The sequence below is a fragment of the Bos taurus genome, chromosome 3 (genome assembly GCF_002263795.3).
Source record: "Bos taurus isolate L1 Dominette 01449 registration number 42190680 breed Hereford chromosome 3, ARS-UCD2.0, whole genome shotgun sequence".
NCBI lineage: Eukaryota > Metazoa > Chordata > Mammalia > Artiodactyla > Bovidae > Bos > Bos taurus.
Window position 1 is genome coordinate 51,410,415 of NC_037330.1, and position 17,705 is coordinate 51,428,119.

The 17,705-nt window shown below is 34.3% G+C and overlaps 1 protein-coding gene across 4 annotated transcripts in view; it reads right to left on the reverse strand.

The window, feature by feature from the left end:
* Positions 1-17,705, reverse strand: part of BRDT (bromodomain testis associated) — a 57,290-nt gene that overhangs the window by 24,690 nt on the left and 14,895 nt on the right. For all 4 annotated transcript variants that reach the window (XM_059884576.1, XM_059884577.1, NM_001075852.3 and 1 more), the window contains 10 exons: positions 16,686-16,823; positions 15,150-15,264; positions 11,169-11,338; positions 9,996-10,349; positions 7,707-7,835; positions 6,691-6,879; positions 5,911-6,083; positions 5,545-5,834; positions 5,345-5,458; positions 4,785-4,928 (listed from right to left, as the gene is read on the reverse strand). In XM_059884576.1, the coding sequence (XP_059740559.1) occupies positions 4,785-4,928; positions 5,345-5,458; positions 5,545-5,834; positions 5,911-6,083; positions 6,691-6,879; positions 7,707-7,835; positions 9,996-10,349; positions 11,169-11,338; positions 15,150-15,264; positions 16,686-16,823 (1,816 nt within the window). The remainder of the gene's footprint in view (positions 1-4,784; positions 4,929-5,344; positions 5,459-5,544; positions 5,835-5,910; positions 6,084-6,690; positions 6,880-7,706; positions 7,836-9,995; positions 10,350-11,168; positions 11,339-15,149; positions 15,265-16,685; positions 16,824-17,705) is intronic.

Here is a 17,705-nt window from a genome sequence, read left to right on the forward strand (position 1 = left end):
AAACGCCTAGATTGATGGTTCTCAAACATGGCAGCACATTAGTCACATGGATCTTTTGACACTGTATTTATCTGGTCCCACTCTCCAATTCATATCTGGACACTATTTTTAAAGTTTTACAGGTGATTTCTAATGCACTGCTGCCAAGGTTGAAAAACATTATTCTAGACAGCCTGTTTATTCAGTAAGACCCAGTTTTTAAAAGGCACATGACAATTTATCCTATTTCTGAGATTCCTGGCTCAAGTACAGACCTCAATATGTACAAATTTTTAAGCAAGCCTGGGTCTCTGAATTTTTCCTTCTGGGGCTTTAAAAACACCTTAATTGATAGGAAATTAATGAAAGTTTAAAATACTTAAATGATGAATACTAATCATTTCTCTTAAACTTTCTAGCTTGAATGGTGAAAAATTACTCCAAACTGTCATTTCATGGCTTCCCTGATAGCTCAGTTGGTAATGAATCTGCCTGCAATGCAGGTGATCCTGGTTCGATTTCTGGATCAGGAAGATCCACTGGAGAAGGGATAGGCTACCCACTTCAATATTCCCTTGTGGCTCAGCTGGTAAAGAATCCATTATTTCATACTTCCTGTATTTACTAAACCATCCTCCCCCTTAAAAGGTAAACTAAAATCTAAACTTTAACCAAGGTTTTCCTTTCTTCCTTGCATGAAAAAAATAAAAACAAACTGCATCATTGTCACTTCTACAGAAGACCTGGCTTATATAGCTAAAATGAGAAATGATTCTTTTATTCCTACTTTTAAGTCAGTGTAACTAAGAAAGTTAAAAAAAAAAAGGAACAATTGTTACTTAAGGAATTTCATAAATTTCACTTTCAGAACATTACACTGAAGCCAATAAAAGCAAAAAATCCAAAATATGAAGTGATAAATTCATTTTGTCTTAATCAGGTAAAGAACTGTTGCCATAACCATTCAATTTCTTTGTATATAACTGTTTTAACAATTGAAATGATAATCACTCCTGAAAAATATTATATTCCACACTAGTCAGGTATTTGAACTAAAATCTGGACAGTTCCTAAAGGTATTTCCTACAAAGTTAGAATCAAAAAAGCAGTATTATCTATGAGCTGCTCCATTTGATGGTTTCTCAGTATTATTAAATCTGTTAATACTCCTCCTTATTACATAACTCAAGATAGCCAACCTTTGTTGAATATTAAAAAAACTCAATTGCTTGTGTGTACATTCTAGTACAGCCTAGTTAACACAGGATATATGCATCTGGAATTCATTTATACCGTCAAGCCTATTTGTATCTTTTGATCTGCCATTTGATGATATTTTGAGTTATGAAAAATAGGTTTTATATTTATGCCAATGTTTAATCACTGGCATAAATATAAATGGGATAGGATTTATTATTTTTTTTGTCCATGCCTCATGGCTGTGGCATCTTGTTCCCTGATCAGGGATAGAACCCAGGCCCTTGGCAGTGAAAAGTGCAGAGGCCTAACCACTGAACTGCCAGGGAATTCCCCATCATTGTTCTTGACTTATCAGCACATGATAATTTGCATATGCCAATGTAACTGAAGAAGATAATTTAAATGGCAATATCAAGTCACACTGAAATTTTCAATTAAGTTCTGCTTCCAGCCAATAGATTTCTTATGTTTTTCAAAGATATGGAATTTCATGACAGCTCTATCTTAGAACTGATTTAATATCTGGTTTGAAATAATAATTAAAGAATTATTAAATCTTTCCTTATAACTTACTCCTCTTCCATTTAATTAATCCAATTTCTTTAGCCCAAGCAGAATTAGTCCATTTTTTCAAACATGCATAAGACTTAAGATTACATAGAACATAACACGGAGAAGGCAATGGCACCCCACTCCAGTGTTCTTGCCTGGAGAATCCCAGGGATGGGGGAGCCTGGTGGGCTGCCATCTATGGGGTCGCACAGAGTTGGACACGACTGAAGTGACTTAGCAGCAGCAGCAGAACATAACAATTTAATGTGGAATAACCAGCTCTACCACTATCTATAACATACAAATGTTTTTCAGATGTCACCCTTAAAACATTTTAATATACCTAGAAGAGAATAATACAGCAGTAAAGAAAGCAACTCATAATACAAGAAAGCTATAAGGAGAACTTTAAGTCAATACTGTTAAGGAATTTAGAAATTAGAGATCTAATTTAGAGATCTATTAATTTAGAAATCTGTCCTTGATAACAGAAATTGATTGTGACTTGGTTAAGAAAACTGCATATGATCTCAAGTTGCTATAAAAATCCAGGAAGACAAGTATTAAAAAATAGATTAAGAAAAATTACTGGAGATCAATATTCTTCTATCAGAGAAGAATTTATCCCATCCAAGTACTAACCAGGCCTGAACCTGGTTAGCTTCTGAGATCAGATGAGATCAGGCGCATTCAGGGTGGTATGGCTGTAGACCAGAGAAGAATTTCTCAGAGAAGCTTTCAGAAAAGATGCCACTACTAAAATTTTGAAGAAATGAAATTATACGCATATGTCCTATTTTGAATAATCCAAACTCTTATTTAACCCTAGTTCTGATAATTGAGATATTCCTTTTTAAAGTTTCAGCTCTTGACAAATCATAATAAATTTTAAAGTTACAAAGTCTTACTTATATTTTCAGTTAACTTTTACTAACATACCTAATTTTCACAAATTATTATTTTCTCCGGATCTCCATTTCCCCTCACCCTGAAACTTAAGACTTGGGATTTGTCCATCTGTTTCTTGATAACATCATGTGCATAATTTAAGAATGATAGATGCTTTGCTTATTTTTACAATAGGTATAGCTAAAGATATAGCCTGAATTAATTATTTTTCACAATTTGCAGTGCTTTTACTTAGTTTTTGTTCTCAGGAAAGTTAAAGAAAATGTTGTTAACTTATACACTAGAAATCAAGAGCCTTACAGTATTTTTAAGGGTACAACTGAAGTTAATAGGAGAAAAGGTCCTATTGCTTCATTTACTATTTCATTAAGCAAAGTTAATTACTGCATAAGTTAAGCATTGCATTTGCAACTTATATATATTGTTTTTCCAATGAAGTACATAGTTGGTTTATAAAACAATGAAAATTTCAAACATAAACAAAAACTCTTATTATCCTATCATTTTAGAAGACAAACTGACCTTAGTGTTATAAATCTATACACTCTTCATACAGTAGACAGAAATGTAAAAATTTGCTTCTTTGATTTTAACAGGTGTTTTTAAAAACACTTCGTTATTTGAAAAAGATGACATCAAACAAGAATGTCAGTCATAAAATAAAAATTCAATAGTGCTTTAAAATTAGAATTCTGAGGCTGAGTTATTCTGTTTGAAAGTTAGGAAAACACATACTACACTATTTTAAGAACACAGTAGATGACATTCTTTCCTTCAAGCAACATATTGTAAGATTCTATTAGAAACTGATAATTCAAATTAAAGTACTTCACTGAAGCACTCTGAAGTACTTTCTGCTAATACTCACGGTCTTTATTGATCAGTAGTCAATATAAAATTAGATAATTTAATAAGAGTTTTATCCTATAAATAAAAGACAAAGTGCTCTAACTTCTTAGGCAATAAATGCTTTATTAGATGAAATTACAAATGCTAGTCACAATTTAAAATACTTTAAAGAGTTTTTCAGCATGTTTTGCTTAAAAGTCAACTACAAGGAAATAATGTATACGGAGTCCTAAATTATTAAAAAATTTTCTAGGATGACAAATTTCAATAAAAGTAAAAATTCTGTTTATTCTAACAGAAATGTTTACCACTATATACTTTATAAATCTAAAACAACATGAGGCCATCAGCACCACAAACTAAAAAGAACCAGAAGTGAAACAATATACTGCAAGGCAGCAGACTCTTAATACAAGACCAAAATAAGAAGGATATTCTTACAAATGGTAAGAATTCCTGATGTGACAACATTTTGTGTGGGATGTTTTAAAAAGAATTGAATCTCATGACAAACAAGAAATGTCTTATTTAAAATAAAGCAAAATTTGAGGCCTAAAAGTGTCCTATATTTGAATGTGCCTTTTGGTGAACAATGATGGAATGCCTCTGCCAAGACCATATCCTGAGGGCAGCAATTACCTGTCAACTACATAAATGTCAATGAAAGAGTACAAACAAAACATGAATGAATAAGTTAAGCTTGATATAGTTGATGATAAACTCTATGAGGTAATATCATACTTTAGCATAACTGAGAATCTGAATTTAAGGTATATTTTTCTACAAATGGAAGATAACCTACAGTGAAGAAAACACTGAAGTGAAAAAAAATCTGCTTTACACCATTTCTAGGATGACTGGTTTCTTAATTCAAAATGATTATCCAATTCAGAATATATTGTCACAACACTGCACACTGCAACATTAGAGTGATTTGATATATCAAAGTAAAAGATGTCCTCAAATAATATTTTATTAAAAGATCAGCATTTTATTATTTGATATTTTTGGTATTACGATATGAATTATATATTGATATTATCCCACCTTTAGTAAATTATTTTCAACAGTACAAGCTTATTTTCAATATTACAAGCCTGTAGGTCACATATGTATAATAAGAAGTTTCACTTTACACAGTATCTCTTTTAAGAAAAAGTTGTAAGACTGTCAACATGCAATTAAATAAGTGTGGCATCCCACTGTAGATTCTGGGTAAGTAACAAACATTTTTTCACACTGTACATCTCAATATTACATGAGAAATATTTTCCCACAAGCAGAAGTAAGCTAACCTGATTCGGAATCACTGCTGTCTGAAGAACTTGAATCACTGCTACTACTTTCAGACTCTGATGAACTACTGCTGCTGCTACTGCTGCTACTTTCACTCAGTCGGGAACCACTTCCAATGGCCTTGGATGATTGAGTTTTCTCAGCTACAAAATAAGAAAAGACATTAAAAATGGCAGATATTAAACTGTCACAGGAACATTTTAAAAACTGCTACTGGGACTTTCCTGGTGGTCCAATGGTTAAGAATTCACCTGCCAATGCAGGAGACACAGGTTTGATCCCTGGTTCCAGAAAATTCCACATGCTGTGGGGCAACTAAGTCTGTGTACCACAACTGTGTATTGAGCCTGAGCTCTAGAGCCAATGAGCCACAACTACTGAAGCCTGCGTGCCTAGAGCCTGTCCTCCACACCAGTATAAGCCACCGCAACGAGAACCCCATGCACCGCAACTAGAAGAGTAGCTCCAGCTTGCTGCAACTAGAGAAAGCCCATGCACCACAACTAAGACCCAGCACAGCCAAAAATAAATAAGTAAATTAAAAAAAAAAGATACCTACGTTTTGTTTGACGTTTTCTAGAATTTAACTTATTATTGACATCCAGTAACCGCTTTTCCAACTCTAGTTTTTTCTCTGAATGAAGTTCTTCTCTTGACTTCATTGTTCTCTTACCTATGTGATTTAGAAGGAAAAAAAAAAGTGAGTACAACCAAAAGAGTGAGGACAACACAAATATTAGACTGCTTTCTAATACATACCATTAGGTTTTAGTGATCTTTTTCTTAGACATCCAGCAACATATTTTTGCAGTTCTCTCAGTGTTGATGATTTCAGTGTTTCAAAGTCTATCTCTATTTCATCAGGGTTGGAATTTCTCAATGAAGGCTCTCTGGATTGTATTATATGAACGACTCGCCCAAGTTTATCTCCAGGGAGTTTGTTTATATCCAAACTCAACTGTCTTTTCTCATCATAGTTCATAGGTTTTGCATTATCTTCATCTTCAGATTTCATAGTGAAGACCTGTGGTTTCTTCTTCTTTGGCAGACTGTAACAAAAGTTAAATTTAATCAAATGTATTTCAGATAATGTTATCTTAATAAGGCATCATTAAAGATACTTACTTGCGCTTGGATTTTTCCTTTAGTTTCATTTGCTTAAACTTTTTCCTTGGATTTTCATCTCTGTTATCAATCTTTTCTTTTTTCTTTTCCCTTTTAGACTTCTCATTCTTTCTCTTTAGCTTACGAAAAGGTACTTGGGACAAAACCTGTAGCTGTTGATGAACAGCTTGAAGCTAATAAAGGAAAAATGCTTTAAACATTAATGATTCTAAATAAAGAGAGCAGAAAAAAATGAAGGCACTCAAAAGTCAACAGTATCCTTTATGAAATTCATTTACTTCAGACTGATATTTCATTTCATAAATTCATCATTTTGAAGGGTGTGTTTCAAAGAATATTATATATTTAACCCATACACTTAAATATTCATCTAAAAACAGACCAAGAATCATTATTTTTCCACGTAGTCTTAAGTCTTAAATCATTGATTTTTCAGGATTGAACTCATAGCAGGTTAACACTTTATCATAAAAGGTAACAAATGTTAAATAAAGATCCCATGCATAAACTATCCAGGTTATGTTATATAAATGTTTCAGTAAGAATCAACTCATTGTGGTTAGTAATATAAATAACAGAATTTTAAGATGTATACATTTTTGAGTAGAAAAAACTATTAAACATTAAGTATATGCCAATAAGTAAAGTCACAGTTGCTAAGTGATCTAAATATAACAGCTTTTAAACTACTTTTAATCTACAAATAGGATTTTAGATCATCAGCAAGCAGCAGCAGCTCATAGAAAGAATATAAAAACTTCTATCAGTAAAATGAACTACCTGCTCCTGAAGCTTTGCAAGACGCTGAACTCGTTCATCTTCAGAATCACCAGAAGAGTTATCTTCAGAAGAAGCTTCACTACTGCTTTCTCTACCAAGGGTTTTTGTGGTATCTGTTTTGACGTAACATACAGGCATACTCTCAACAGGTTCATCTGGGATCTTTGCAAAATGCATTTCGAAAACATCCTATAATGGAAAATGACACTGTTAAGGGCCTCTGCATTTCTGATTTAATGCAGCAATAACATCTTTTAAGAAAATGCACATTTCAGTGTCACTTTTTTTCGGCTGCACTGTGTAACTTGCTGTATCCCAGTTCCCCAATCAGGACTGAACTCTAGCCCCTGGCAATGAAAGTGTGGTGGAGTCCTAAACACTGAACTGCCAGGGAATTCCCTCAGTGTCATATGTTGATGAGAACTCTATTGTCTTTGTGGTAATCATTTCACTGTATATGCATATATTGAATCATAATCTTATATACCTTAAACTAATGCAATGTCAATTATATCCCTATAAAACTGGAGAAAAAAAAAGATTTACCAGAAATACAGTTAAGACCTCATGCTTCCCTGACTACCAACTTTTGTGTTTTTCCAGGTAAGATAGATCTTTCAGATTAACTGGGGGACTTCTTTTCAGATCTCCTGCCCTGTGACTGCATCATTCTACTAATCCCCAATGACTCAGCCTCAAAAGTCCTTGAGCCTTCCGTTCAGGCTCACTGAATGGGACATTGACTCCAGTCAACTCTGTCTCAGATATCTACTGTCCTTTCTTCACTAATATTTCCCCAATGTCTTCTATATGTAGGGCAGCTTCATTAAAACATTTACTACTAATGGATACTATACCTCATAAAGCAAACAACCCACCCCCACAATCTTAAAAGTACAAATTATGCTTTACTACTTAGTGGGGGTAGGGGGTGTTATTTTTTATCTCTCGAGTTATGAAACATTTTAAGCTATGTTCAGAGGAAACTCACTTTCAGAACACAAGTAAAAACTCACCTGCAGCATCCTTGCCATTGTAACCACTTCATGGTCTGGAGGGTTGTACTTATAGCAGTTCATGAACATTAATCTAACATCTGCAGCAAATTCATATGCATCTTTATATTCCTGGTTATCCATTTTTGCCTAAATTAAAAAATTACAGAATTTTGAGCACCTATGTTAAGTGTTTATATTATAAAATAATTCCAACATACAATAGAATAATAGGTAATACCAAAACCAGATACCCACCATCCAGATTTGACAAAATTAAAACTCTGCTACATGTTTTGTATTTTTAGACTTTGAAAAAGATCCAATGAATTTTGACAAGTAGACGTGAAGGAGGACATTCCAAGTAAAGAAAAGAACAGAAAAAAAAGTCACAAAAGCAGGGGAAAAATGGAGTGTTTCCAGATAATCTAGGATAGACTAGTTTGATTGTAGCAAAACAATGAGTAAATAAACTCCTTAAATCAGCCTTGAACATCTAAATGAAGGGTTTATAATATTAAAATTCTCCTGGGAATGGAAAGACATTAAAAACTGAACAGAAGAGAAATATCAGGATGGGTTATATTTTTAGGTAGCTGCATAGAAAGTGGATAGAACAGTGAGGAAGGATGTAGAGTAGCCAGTTAGGCATTACTATAACATGAAAAATGATCAGACAAGAAAATCCTATAAACTGCTGGGCAAAACAAGTGTATATTAACATAAAATCTATGAACAAATACAAAAGGCCAATAAACAAATATAGTATGCCAGACTTTATTTGTAATTAAAAAAACACAAAACTAAAATAAGAAGCATAATTTTCTACCACTCAGATCACTGGCAATTTGGAATGATTTCAAAGAACTAAATTAAAGTCACTATCTTCTTATCTCTGGAATTCTTTAATAGCCTCATCGCCCAGTCTTCACATTGTTACTAGAGAAGTCATTATAGGAAACAAATATGAGGACATAATCCTCACCTTTAACGCCAGCTCTAGGCCTTTACGATGAGGGCTTTTCAAGTCCTAGTTTCCTTCCAGACTCATTTTCTCCTAATCACTTTTTCATATTACATTCATGTTGGCTTAAATATTGTATTCTGGAATTTCTTTTTTTATTACTTCAGGGTGTTCCAAGTTGCTTCCCCTGCCTGAAATGTCCTGTAACTTACTAAGTCCTCCCTTTAAGACTCAGCTCAGGTTTACCTATTTCAGGTACTGTTTCATGACCTGTCAGTCTGAATTAGTTTAAGTATTAGGGGAAAGTAGAAAAGCGTATTTTGAACTGATTATGGTTAGTTGTTTTTTCAGAACTTAAAAAATGAGCTTCACCTTGAAAGTACTAATTTCCGATCAAGAAGAGTAAAATTAAACACACAATTGGAGAGAGTAAAGAAATTATCTACAAAGGGATGACAAGCAGACTGATAGCAGACTTCCTAGCAACAACAAAACATGCCAAAAGATACTGTCCTAGTGCTGGGGGAAAATAACTAGGTCTAGAATGCCATAGTTAGTTAAGGAACCATTCAAGAATAGACAAAGCACAGATACTTTCAGAGAAAAAACTATTAAGTTTACTACCTATAAATGCTCATGGATGAACCACTAAAGCTTGCACTTCAGCAAAAAGAAAAACCAAGACAGGAAAGAGTAATAAGCAAGAAATAAGGGTGAGCACAAAAGTTAGTAACATGTTCACAAAAAATGTTGATGATGAAATAAAACAAAACTGTGTTTATTTAATAAAAGAAGAACCAAACTTCCAGATAATAATAAAGAACAGGGAGTACAATGAGTAGTTATTTAGGAAGAGCACTGAGATAATGCATCATTTTGAAAATGGTATAGTTCTATTCTTTTAGTAGTTTCCCTAAAATAAATATACATAACTAAATTTTTCCAGTAATTTAAAGTTTCCAAATCAGCAATAAAGAAAACTTACCTGGCAGAGGATTGGAAACCACATAAATGCCTTGCCAAAAAATTTTTTTGTATTAAAATTATGCAAACTAAAAATATTTTAAATATATAACAATAAAATATCTACAAAGTGAAAGTTTAGGGTACAGAGTTATATTACATTCTATAACACACACTGTGATAAAATAACCAAGAATGTGCTTGAAGAAAATAAGAGGATACACTTTAAAATGTTCCCATTATTTAAAAAATGTTCCCATCATTTACTTCAGGTGGTATGACTGGTGATTTTTTATCTTTTTTTGAATTTTAAATTTCTTTATGATGACAAGATTACTTTTATAGTCAAGAAAAGAAGTTCCTCTTATTAAGACAACATTTACCTTGATGGTTCCAAGATCCATTGGGGTTTTCACAATATCATAGTAGTTATGGAGTCCCAAAGCATTAACATCAACAGGATTATAAAAGGGCCATGCGTATGACAAATGTTTCTTTCCAAGCATTTCTTTAAGAATCTCACTACAGTGCCTTAATTGTTCGGTTACTTTAGCATTCTTTACAACTTTATATTGTTGCTGAGAATCCGGCAAAACATTCTTTAGCATATTTTCTTTTATAAGTGGCATTTTCCCTGATTTTTTTTCTGTAAGTGTTGGGGAAGATTCACCACTTGCTTTAACTCCTGAAGTTGTAGGAGTTGTTGTATCTGCTTTCCTCTTCACACCCTTTGTAACCTAAAGTGAAACAATTTGAAAACAAGATTATATTTAAGGTGACGTTCAGAGCAACAGTTTTCAAACTATGATCATTACCCTTATCAGTTAAAAAAATGAAATGATATTTAGCACCAGGTCATCCATGTTTTTAGGAAAAGTTAATTTTCTTTCATAGGTAAAATAAATAGTTCAAATATTTCCTTCCCACATCCCAAAGAATTGTCTGGTCAACTTTGAGACCAACGAAAGGTGGGGGAAAGTCATGGTTATATTAAAAAAAAAAAAAAAAGTTTCTGAATACCTGAAATCAGCTAGGGTACACAATTTAAAAAAGAAAATTGTTAACCCACCAAGTTGTGAACCAATAAAAGTTATACCCCCACACACCAAAAAGTAGCTAGACAACTGATACTAATACTACAGAGATAATAAATCGATTCAGATTCTACCTAATAATCTGGTTTGCACCCCAGGTCTCTGTTCACAAAATGTGTACAGATAAAAAGACTTTTGACTTCTGTATCTCTCTCTCTCTTTAGTCGCTAAGTCATGTCTGACTCTTGTGACCCCATGGACTGTAGCCTGCCAAGCTCCTCTGTCCATGAGATTCTCCAGGCAAGAATACTAGAGTGGGTTGCCATTTCCTTTTCCAGGGGATCTTCCCGACCCAGGGATTGAACCCAGGTCTCCCTGCACTGCAGGCAGATTCTTTACCAAATGAGCTATGAGGGACCAATGAGCTATGCTTAAGACCAATTTTCCTATAAACTTCAAAAAAAGGTATAGATATCACAAAAAAAACTTCACTGAAACATTTTAAAGTGAAAGTAAACTTACCTGGGTGACTGTTTGTGAGACAGTGTTGAGTGGAGCACCTTGTGCCAGGTTTGAAGGAGAAACAGATGTTTCAGGAAATACAGAAGGAATTACTTGCTGTGTAAGCAGTTTTCCCAGTGCTTTGGGGGACTGTTTTCCTTTAATAGAAACTGTCATATTCTGTTGAGTACCTAGTAAAATGTGAACAAGAGTCAGTATCTGAGTAAGACATAAAGCAATTTTTCTCTTAGCATCCTACTTTAATACATTTAGTTCAACTTTTGTGATTTTAGCTTCACGTAGCTGTAAACCTGAGCAAAAATTTCAGATACACTGGAGACAACTACATGGTACTGTGTGAGGTCTTCAGAATGCTCTGCATGTTAGTCCATCACTGGCTGACACAGAACAGATGTGAACATGATTTTCTCATCAGAGGAATATCTGTACATGTTTTTTTGTCCTGTATGTTCCCAGAGAGTGCTAAGACTGGAGACATTTGGATCACACCACCCTGAAATCTATTACAATCAGTACCCAGGATCCATAGGTTCTGCACATGTGGATTCAACCTCCTTGGATACAATGCCCAGATGCAACCCATGGATATGAAGGACCAGGTACTACGCAAGCATCAAGCATCCAAAGATTTTGGTATCCATGGACGGGTCTGGAACCTGTCCCTCATGATTTCGAGGCATGACTATATTTCAAACGCCCATCCTTCCATCAGGGTTAACTCTATTCTAATTGCTCAGGTCAGAAACGGAGTCATCTGTGATTCCACTCCCTCTCAAACCCCATTTCCAATCCATCAGCAAACTATTTTGCTCTATCTTCTTATCCAGAATTCAACTATCACAGGTGGTAATAACCCTGCATTACTGCACTAGCATCCTAAGAGGCCTTCTTTCCTTCTGCTTTTTACATCCTGTATTCTATTCTCAAAAATAACAATCAAATTCAAATAAGATTGAGACACTTCTGCTCAATGCCCAGTGGTTTCTAACTTTTCCTCCAAGTAAAAGCTAAAGTCCTCACAACGGCTTCTCAGGACCCCATAAGACCTCGCTACCCTTTTCCCCATACGTCTGCTCTCCTTCCAACCTCTTTTTCCTATCATCCTACCCCCTTCACTTATTTCACTCCAGACTACTGGCTGCTGTCCTCAAGTTTGGTAAGCATAAGCAGACTATTTGTCCCACCGGTCAGGAGACAGCCTTATGGTTCACTTCAACGATTCCCTTCAGGCTTTACTCAAATTCTCAAATATCACCTCCCCTTCTCCAGCCAACCTGTATAAAACAACCCCCTTTCTCTATTCCACCAGTCGCTAGTTCACTTTTTTCCATGCTATTATCATATTTGACATACAACATATAAGAATCCCTAACTCTCCAAATCCTATACATCTAGGAGTTAATAGAACACAGATGGAATTTAGGAAAAGTATACCTAATACCAAGCCCTGAAAAATACCTCAATATTTAGAGATTGATAAGACCAAAAGGACTACAGAATGGAAAGTAAACCCACAGAACTAATATGTACCAAGAAACAAAGGCATTTCAGGAGACAGTAGCCTTCTAAAGCAAATACTGACAAATGAGAATAGAAAAATATTACTTAAATTTAGCAACATAAAGACTACTGATAAGAACCTTTTTAGTGATATAGTATGGCTAGAACCTATACTGAAGTGAGTTCATGAGTATGTAAGAAGAAAGCAAAAAAACAGGAAGGATACAGGGAAAAGGTGAGTTTTAAAGATGAAATACTAGAGCATATTTATAGCATAATAAAACTAACCTGATAGAGAATGAAAGATTAATGATGCATGAAACGGGATAACCAAAGCAATAAAATCCTTAAGAAAGTAAGGAGGGAAGCAAGATTCATATCATAAATGAAGGCAATGGCCCAAAGTAACAAAAGAGAAAAAGATCCTGTTATAGGCGTTTGCCCTAGTTGACCCCTCTGTCTGGAATGTTCTTTGAACCTATCATGTATGTATCTCTTTCACTACTAAAATCTAAACTCTAATACAGAATAGTGTTTTGGTACATAAGAAGTACCTAAATATCTGTTCAATCAATAAATCAACACCAATTCAATTATGGCAGAGTTTTTTCTTTGCCATAAAGTATCAACATGTAATCACATTATTTAGACTAGCTACCATCGTATGGCAGTTTACCTACCAATGTGCATAAAAAAAATAACATGACTTAAGCAATAGAATTGGAGAAGGAAATGGCAACCCACTCCAGTGTTCTTGCCTGGAGAATCCCAGGGAGGGGAGCCTGGTGGGCTGCCGTCTGTGGGGTCACACAGAGTCGGACATGACTGAAGTGACTTAGCAGCAAGCAATAGAAAGCTTCTACTAAAAGTCACTTGGAAATCTACACCTTCCCAAACTTGAGTTCTATCACCTCTAACGCCTTCTTCAGCTTTTCCAGTGCAAGTCAATTTCTCACTCGAACCACAGCACATGCTATGTGTAATTTCACCTGACAGTTTTTCTAATGCACTGCCTTATTATTTTAAGAAGTTTTATAATGCTTAGGCTTATTCTGTAAGACTTAAGATCAATCTTCAAAAATAAGAACAAAATAAAAAGTTATTAATCAGTAAGTATCTACCTCACAGGATGGATGAAAGTAAGCTATAAGTCATGATCCACCCTAAAAATCTATTAACAACTAGGAAAAAAGTATATCATACTATCAATAAAACAACCTCAACCGTCCCCTAAAGGGGAACAAGCTTCCTATGTCCCAGTCACTTAACATATACCTTACAAATATTTATAAAAATGAAAGCTAAATAATTTCCAGATATCATAGATGAAGAAACATGGAATGATTATAGAACTTAACCAAGGTTTATAGCTTCAGTGACCCAAAGATAAACCAACATTTGAACTGTGACAGTCTTCGTTTACCTCTTCAATAACCCTTCTGAACACTTAAAATTAATTTTCTAATTTCTTATTTAAATATGATATTAGCTGTAAAACATTTCCCATTAAAGTTAAAAAATTTTTTTATGTGAATCACTTTTAAATCTTTATTGAATTTGTTACAATATTGCTTCTCTTTTATGTTATTTTGGCCACAAGACATGTGGGATCCTAGCTCCCCAATTAGGGATCAAACCTGCCCCTGCTGCACTGGAAAGCAAAGTCTTAACCACTGGACCACCAGGGAAGTTCCCCTCCCTCCTAGAGTTTTGAGTTTAGAATTAGAAAATGAGAATCTTCAAACCCAACAGCAACTTTTCATTCTTAGCTAGGGGATCTTTTGGTACAGAAATTATCGGCAATTTTAGCCCTCTTAATTAATACAACACAGATACATGATCCACTCAAATAGCAATTGCAACTATGCTTTATTTGGTGCCCACTATGTGAATGGCATAAAGCTTCCCAGGTGGCTCAGCAGTAAAGAATCTACCTGCCAATGCAGCAGATGTGGGTTCAATCTTTGGGTCAGGAAGATCCCCTGGAGAAGGAAAAGGCAACCCACTCTACTGTTCTTGCCTGGGAAATCCCATGGACAAAGAAGCCTAGCAACTAAACAACAACAACGTGAATGGCACTATTCTATAGGAAACCTGCTGCAAGGCCATAATCTATGTAATCCTAATCTCGTATGACAATCATTCTGACAGCCATCTTTGTGCTCAAGGTTCAGATTGTTTAAAGGGACATTTTATACCAATATAACAGGATGTAGAAGGACTTCTAGATGTCTATCTCCTTTCAGGGATTTATTTACTTTTGGCAACACTGCATGGCTTGCAAGATCTTAGTTCCCCGACCAGGGATCAAACACATTTCTCTGGCAGTGAGAGCACCAAATTCTAACCACTGGACCACCAGGGAATTCCCAGGGATTTATTATTTAGTTCCAGTCATCATACTTATACACCCATACACAAGCATTCAAATATGTATGACAGAGAAAGAAAGAATCAGAACATAAATTTTTTCTTGCTTACCTTTCTTTATTCTTTCCTTACCACCCACAACTTGTTCTTCTTGTGGCATCTGAGATAATTTCTGCCTGAACAGCTTTTCTAGAGCTTGAGCCATAAGAACAATGTCATCTCCAGGCTAGAAAATACACAAAATGCAACGAGTTTACACAGTATGGCCACTGTATCAAATTTCTATAATTTAGGCTACCTTAGTGAAGGCAGTGCCATAGTACTCTTAGACAGTATTTACTAAACAGTATTTATTGCTTCTAAATTAAGTTTAGAAAACAGTATAGCGGCTCACACTTAAAATTCTATCATCCTACCCCTTTAACTTCTAAAAAGGACTGGGGATACCTTTCTGAGCACTAAAGGGTTATAATCCAACCAATCTTACTTATACACTAAAGTATTAGAAATCAGAATTTCCACCTTACAAATGGGTTACAAACAAAACATATTCATGGGTGTGGAAAGTACCTCATGGTTTGACTTGATGTAATTCAATTTTCAATTAACTAAGTAATAAAGTGACACTGTAGAGCTAAGTTTTTAAATCTTAACTATCTGCTTAGAAGTCTTCAACTTGCTTTACTTGACTACTGAGAAAAAAGTAAATTACAAAGCAAAAGCCTAAAGTGGAGACACATTTCTAAGTTAGCTATTAACAGTTCAGGAAAATGACTGAACTTTCTTTTAAAAAATTAAGGACTCTTTAGAATTATTAAATTAAAATGAATTTACCAATGGTATTGTCAGAACACTATTAGTTATGATTTTTTAAAAAATTCATTATTGACTATAGTCTTAAATCTCTTACATATAAGGTGGCACGGATGATTACCTTGGAAACCAAACCAACATTTCTATTACATTTCAGTGTCACTAGTGATTCTGAATAAATGAGATATAAATTAAAAAATTTCTAGATATGATAGGACCACTTGAAAAAGATGCTGTACTTAGGGAAACAGGAATCCCATATGGAGGAAAACTGAATACACAAATCCAATTTTATGGATAAAAATAAAAGTGAAGACTAAGCTCACAATGTCCACGTATATTATCATACAGCCTAACACATTAACATAAATACAAATACTACTGCTGGGATAAAACAGAACATGTCTGAAGTTTAAGTTAAGTTGTATGAAGTACATCATTCATTTGGCTTCTTAGGTTATAGCTAGCAATCCATACCATAAAAATTTAACTAAGTTTAATGTATAATAAGATTTATCATTCATCTTATAACTAAAATGGCAGAAATGTAGATGAGAACATTTTGAAATAACACTTTACTCACAGAAACCAGGATCACTGGTATTTTATTTTTTAAAAACATAATAAGCCATTATAGCTATTCAAACAAAAACATAGCAAAATGAACAAATACTGCTATGTGAAAATTAGGAAATCAAGTAAAATTCAGTATTTTTACAAATATATAATGTACCCCAAATCAAGACTTGAAATTTGAAGTCAACACACTTATTTATATACATCGCCTCTATGTAAGAGCAAAGAATTAGCATGTATGGCATAAGGCTTACAGACCTTGTTGTATAAATAACAATTTGAGAACATTGTATTGAAATCTTCTATACATTCCGAAGCTTTCACATAATATTTATGTTCCAAGCGCTTCTTGATTGTATTTAAATCCATTGGGTTTTTTATAATGGTATAATAATCCTATGGTGTAAGAAGAAATTCTAAACGTTAGTTGTAAGAATGAATTCACAACAATTGGTACATAAAGAATTTTAAGAAACTATACACCTGTAACTAGAGACAGAAATTGATTACCTTTAAAAGCCATAATATGGAAATAAAACCTTTTGTGATGAGAAACAAAGTTGATTACCATGACATTTTTCTTCAGAGAAAAGAAAAACAAAAGCCAATAACAAAATAGAAAGCATAACAAAATAATAAAAGAGTAGAACCATCCTGGAAAATAACAAGTAGAGGGCATGAAGAAAAAGAAACTAGGATTTATGAGTACAATCTCAGCTCCACAGTTTACTAGTTATATTACAAATTCTTAAGCATTCCACTATCAGGTGGCTAAATGGTGGTGCTAGTGGTAAAGAATCTGCCTGCCAATGAAGGAGATGTGGGTTTGAACCCTGGGTTGGAAAAGATCCCCTGGAGGAGGGCATGGTAACTCACTCCAGTGTTCTTGCCTGGAAAATCCCATAGACAGGGGAACCTGGCAGGCTACGGTCCATGGGGTCTTAAAGAGTTGGACACAAGTAAAGTGACTTAGCATGCACAAAAATTTCTAAGACCTAAAGTTGAATTCTGTGCGTGAAGCACCTGAGTCTGCCAGGATTTGTCAAGAGGGACTTCTTGGAGAAGGGGACATTTAAGACAACCTTACATCAAAAATCAGGAACATATGCTATAAACAAGAAAGCATATACTTATAATTTACCAGAAATTACTAAAATGAGAATTTCAATCCTCAGAAAAATGAATTTTTTGGCTAAGGAAAAAATATTCATTGGGATATTCTTTAGTGGTGCTGAATAACTTATTAAACATACTTCATAATATTAGTCTGTCAGTGGA